This window comes from Carcharhinus amblyrhynchos, chromosome 1 (assembly GCF_965287045.1).
Source record: "Carcharhinus amblyrhynchos chromosome 1, sCarAmb.v2.hapA, whole genome shotgun sequence".
NCBI classification, from domain to species: Eukaryota; Metazoa; Chordata; class Chondrichthyes; order Carcharhiniformes; family Carcharhinidae; genus Carcharhinus; species Carcharhinus amblyrhynchos.
This window is the reverse complement of record NC_137324.1, coordinates 72,837,815-72,843,814: the sequence shown is the minus strand read 5'-3', so window position 1 is coordinate 72,843,814 and position 6,000 is coordinate 72,837,815. Positions and strand designations below refer to the sequence as shown.

General features: G+C 43.9%; 1 protein-coding gene across 2 annotated transcripts in view; it reads right to left on the bottom strand.

The window, feature by feature from the left end:
* Window positions 1–589: 589 nt before the first annotated feature.
* The window catches only part of asah1b (N-acylsphingosine amidohydrolase (acid ceramidase) 1b), a 34,269-nt gene continuing 28,858 nt past the window's right edge, over window positions 590–6,000 (bottom strand). For both annotated transcript variants that reach the window (XM_080186799.1, XM_080186789.1), the window contains exon 14: window positions 590–1,271. In XM_080186799.1, the coding sequence (XP_080042925.1) occupies window positions 1,182–1,271 (90 nt within the window). In that variant the 3' untranslated portion in view covers window positions 590–1,181. The remainder of the gene's footprint in view (window positions 1,272–6,000) is intronic.

The following is a 6,000-nucleotide window of genomic DNA, read 5'->3' as shown; positions in this document are numbered from 1 at the left end:
AGAATTTTGTAGCAGCGTAAAGGCTAGCAATTTCTTCCTACATTTTCTCAAAGGCCTACAGGCCCAGCATAATCGTTTTTGTCCCATTAGTCTACAATGTCTTGCTGCACCAATTGGTGGAACATGTCCAGAAGTGTCTCATCTTAATCTATAGATCTCTTTCAGCTACTCTCCTACTTGACACTATTCATCAAGTACATCTTTTGTCCATTGTAAAACACCTTGCCCTTATGTTGAGCTTCATTTATTAACTTCTGTCTATGTTTCACTACATTTTTATGGTTTCTTTACCAGGTTTGACTGGTCCAGTTATCTGCAAATTTGACCAACTTTCATAGTGTTTCTGAATCAAAAGAGTGGCCCTAGCAATAGCCTCTGGCGTATTCCACTGATGAAACTTTCGCTATAATTTATTTCCTTAGTATTTGCAGCTTTCACGTGCAGCCAAGGTTGAACAGCGTTTTCACATTTTACACTGGTGAAGGATTGGAAATTTCATGTGGGGCTCTTACCAAATCAGAACTATGTTGCACTAATTAATCTACAGATAAAAGGTTAGTTAAGAAATGAATAATGATAAAATTTAACAGACAGTTAGTCATTAGATTTTATTAAAACAAGTTTAACACATTTAATAATTCAAAACAATAAGGGATGATTTTGTAAACAACCAAGTTTGTTGGTTGTACAACTGTAACCAACTTCCAAGCAGCTTATCTGACAAAATGACAATATCCAACATTCACTAAAGTGTACATTCTATTAAGATGAAGACTAAAAGTTTCATTTTTTCGTCTCTTCTATAATAAATTAACACTAAACTTAAATCAACTCACCTTTAAATGGAGACCTAAATAAGCAGTTTTACCATTAATGCTAAATCAAATAAGCTACTGATTAGTGCCAAAAATTCAATTTATAGGATTTCTGTTCAATATCATCCTGACATACTAGAAGTAATCTTCAATAGAAGAGGTTTAAAATGTTAAAGAATTATACAACATTTTTTACTTTTACATTTTAATATATTTAAAGCTAAGCATAAGAGCCCACGTATCAAGATAACTTTTATTTGCACATTATGGAATTTCAGTGCCATTTGAAATGTAGTACATTTATTTGCAGGTTGTCTTTGTTCAGATCCAGCTGTCAACTTCCACACTGAAGCCTTGTGCAGAGTTCTACCATGGCATACACGGGTCTGGACAGTCACGTAGGTAAGATTCAAATGTTCCTTCAGAGATTTCCATCAGAGCAGTATATGTAGTCAACTGTGAAATGCAAACATTATTACAAAATCTCTTGGATTCCCTAGTTACAACTTCAATACCTGCCTGTACACAATATTTATATGAATGAACTCAAGCATACAGTAAAACTCTCAAAGCCAAGTCATAATTTCAAAGAAATCAGATTCAAGTGGTGGAAGCATTATAAAGAACAAAGAAAATTACAGCACCAAACATGCTGCCCGACTGAACTAAAAATCCCTATTCTTCTGGGAGACCACTGTTGTAAGCTGCAAAGAGACACTGATAGGAAGCAGAGCTGGGCCAAAAAGTGGCGGATGTAGTTTAACCCTGATAAGTACGACGTGATTCATTTTGATAGGACAAACTTGAATGCAGATAACAGGGTCAACGGCAGGGTTCTAAAGAATGTGGAGGAACAGGGAGATCTTGGGGTTCATATCCACAGATCTCTGAAGGTTGCCACTCAAGTGGATAGAGCTATGAAGAAGGCCTATAGTGTGTTAGCGTTTATTAACAGGGGGTTTGAGTTTAAGAGCCGTGGGGTTATGCTACATTATACTGGACCTTGGTGAGACCACATTTGGAATATTGTTTCCAGTTCTGGTCACCTCACTATAAGAAGGATGTGGAAGCATTGGAGAAAGTGCAGAGGAGATCTGTCAGGATGTTGCCTGGCTTGGAGGGTAGGTCTTATGAGGAAAGGTTGAGGGAGCTGGGGCTTTTCTCTTCAGAGAGGAGGAGGACGAGAGGTGACTTAATAGAAGTTTTTAAGATGATGAGGGGGATAGATAGAGTGGACATGCAGAGGCTATTTCTTCAGGTGGATGTAGTTGTTACTAGGGGACATAAAGAACATTAAGAACATAAGAAATAGGAGCAGGAGTAGGCCATCTAGCCCCTCGAGCCTGCCCCGCCATTCAATAAGATCATGGCTGATCTGTCGTGGCTCAGTTCCACTTTCCCGCCCTCTCCCCATAACCCTTAATCCCCTCGCTTATCAAGAACCCATCAACCCGTGTCTTAAAAATATTGAGCGAGGCAGCCTCCACCACTTCAACGGGCAGAGAATTCCAGAGATTCACCACCCTTTGAGTGAAGAAGTTCCTCCTCAACTCTGTTCTAAACCTCCCCCCCCCCCCTTTATCTTGAGGCTGTGCCCCCTAGTCCTACTGTCCTTCCTGAGCGGGAAGAGTCTCTCCACCTCTATCCTATACATCCCATTCATCATCTTATACGTCTCAATGAGAGATCCCCCCTCATTCTTCTAAACTCTAACGAGTACAAGCCTAGTTTATTCAGCCTCTCCTCATAGCTCAACCCCCTCAACTCCGGAATCAGCCTAGTAACCCTCCTCTGCACTCCCTCCAAGGCCAAAATATCCTTGCGCAAGTGCGGCGACCAAAACTGCACACAGTACTCCAGCTGCGGCCTCACCAGTGCCCTATACAGCTGCAGCAAGACCTCCCTACTTTTATATTCAATCCCCCTCGCTATGAAGGCCAGCATCCCATTTGCCTTCCTGACCACCTGCTGCACCTGCAGGCTGGGTTCTTGCGACTCATGCACAAGGACCCCGAGGTCCCTCTGCACTGTTGCATGCTGCAGTTTTTCGCCATGTAAGTAATAGTTCTTCCTACCATTATTCCTACCAAAGTGGACAACCTCACATTTGCCAACATTAAATTCCATTTGCCAGTTCCTGGCCCATTCGCCCAGCCTATTAGATCCTTCTACAGACTCTCCACACCCTCCGCACAATTTGCCGTTCCACCAATTTTGGTGTCATCAGCAAATTTCGACACCATACACTCAGTTCCCTCCTCCAGATCATCTATATAAATGGTAAATAGCTGACGCCCCAGCACTGACCCCTGGGGCACTCCACTAGTCACCAACCGCCAATCCGAATAGCACCCATTGACCCCCACTCTCTGCCTCCTATTTGACAGCCAATCCTCTATCCATGCTAACACCCTACCCCCAACTCCATGCCCCCTGACCTTCTGTAATAACCTCTTGAGGCACCTTGTCAAACGCCTTCTGAAAATCAAGAAACACCACCACATCCACCAGCTTTCCTCTATCCACCACCCTAGACACATCCTCATAGAACTCCAATAAATTCGTCAGACACGACTTCCCCTTAACGAAACCGTGCTGCGTCTGCTCTACCAAACAATTCTCCTCAAGATGCCACCAAGAAAGATGTCCTTAAAGATCCTCCACTGTTCGTCAGCAGACCTACCTTCCAATGCGCTCCCCCAATCAACATTCGCTAATTCCTCTCTCATCCTACCATACTCCCCTCTGTTCAAACAAAGGGCACATGTCCGGGAACCCACTTTCTCCTTCTCCATCTGCATCAGAAACTCCACCATACAATGATCACTCTTCCCAAGAGGATCCTTCACCACAAGGTCCCTAATTCTACCTGCCTCATTACATAAGACCAGATCCAAGATAGCTTGCTCCCTCGTCGGCTCTGAGGAAACTATCCCGGCAGCATTCCAAGAACTCCTCAAGCCCACCGCGTCCAACATGGGTTGACCAATCAACATGTAGATTGAAATCCCCCATAATTATCGCCGTTCCATTTGCACGTTAACAGCCCACCCCACCTCCAGATCATTATTTGGGGGCCTATAGACGACACCCACCAGCGTCTTCCTCCCTTTGCTGTTCCTAATCTCCACCCACAACGATTCCACGTTCTGCTCTTTGGTTCCTATATCATCCCTTACTACCACCCTGATGCTATCCTTAATCAGCAGAGCTACACCCCACCCTTTTTCCTCCCGCCTATCCTTCCTAAACACTTGATACCCCTGGACATTCAGCTCCCAGTCCCTGTCACCTTGCAGCCACGTCTCTGTAATGGCCACCAGATCATATCCATTTGTGCTGATCTGTGCCACCAGCTCATCCACTTTATTCCGAATGCTTCATGCATTCAGATAAAGTGCCTTCATCCCAGCCTTCACCTGGATCCTATTTGCCAGAACGCCACCAACCATACTCACGCCCCCTACACCTTTTATTATTGGGACATCCTTGGCCTCCTCCCTTACCTGCACCCTCTCCTTTACTATAGACCCCGTAATGTCACCTACCCTCGCACCCTCCCCCATTAGTTTAAATCCCTTACTACAGTCCTATTTACACGATTAGCCAGGACTCTGGTCCCAGCACGGTTCAGACCAATCCCATCCCACATGACTAAGGTTCGTGGTGGGAAATATAGGAAGGATGTCCAAGGTAGATTCTTTACTCAGAGCGGTTGGGGTGTGGAATGCACTACTTGCTGTGATAGTGGAGTCGGACACTTAAGGAACTTTCAAGCGCTTATTGGATAGGCACATGGAGCACACCAGAATGATAGGGAGTGGGATAGCTTGATCTTGAGTTTGGACATAGCTTGGCACAACATCGAGGGCCAAAGGGCCTGTACTGTGCTGTTCTATGTTCTATATCCCTCTATTCCCAGCCTATTCATGTATTTGTCAAGATGCCCCTTAAAAGTCACTATCATATCTACTTCCACTACCTCTCACGGTAGTGAGAATTCCAGGTACCCACCAACCTCTGTTTAAAAAAAAAAAATTCTCCTTTAAACCTTACCCCTCTCACCTAAAAAAGCACTAAAAATGTTGATTCGTTGGTTAAAAGGAAGAAGGAGGCTTACGTCAGGATGAGGCTTGAGGGCTCAGGTAGTGCACTGGAAAGCTATAGATTAGCCAGGAGGGAGTTAAAGAGTGAGTTAAGAAGAGCTAAAAGAGGACACGAGAAGACTTTGGCTGATAGGATTAAGGAGAATCCTAAGGCTTTCTTTAGATATGTTAAGAATAGAAGATTGGTTAGGGCAAGATTAGGGCCAGTCAGAAACAGCAGTGGGAAGTTATGTGTGGAACTGGAAGAGATTGGAGAGGCACTGAACAAATATTTCTCTTCGGTATTCACGCAGGGAGACGTAAATGTAGTTGTGGAGAACACTGGGTTACAGGATTGTAAACTGGATAGTATTGCAGTAGATAAGGAGGATGTGCTAGATATTCTTGAGGGTTTGAAAATAGATAAGTCCCCTGGGCCGGACGGGATTTACCCTAGGATTCTCTGGGAGGCAAGAGAGGCGATTGCAGAGCCTCTGGCTCTGATCTTCAGGTCGTCGTTGGTCACAGGTATAGTGCCAGAAGACTGGAGGATAGTGAATGTTGTCCCATTGTTTAAGAAGGGGAATAGAGACTTCCCCGGGAATTATAGACCGGTGAGTCTTTCTTCTGTTGTGGGCAAAGTATTAGAAAAAATTATTAGGGATAGGATTTATAGTTATTTAGAGAGTAATGAATTGATTGGAGATAGCACGGTTTTGTGAAGGGTAGGTCGTGCCTTACTGAGTTTTTTGAAAAAGTGACCAAGGAGGTGGATGGGGGTAAGGCAGTTGACGTGGTTACTTTAGTAAGGCGTTTGATAAGGTTCACCATGGAAGGCTTCTGCAGAAAATGCAGATGTATGGGATTGAGGGTGATTTAGTTAATTGGATCAGGAATTGGCTAGCTGATAGAAGACAGAGGGTGGTGGTTGATGGAAAGTATTCGTCATGGAGTTCGGTTACCTGTTTTGGGGCCACTCCTGTTTGTAATTTTTATAAATGATCTGGATGAGGGTATAGAAGGATGGATTAGTAAATTTGCTGATGACACCAAAGTCGGAGGAGTGGTAGATAGTGAAGAGGGGTATCATAGTTTACAGA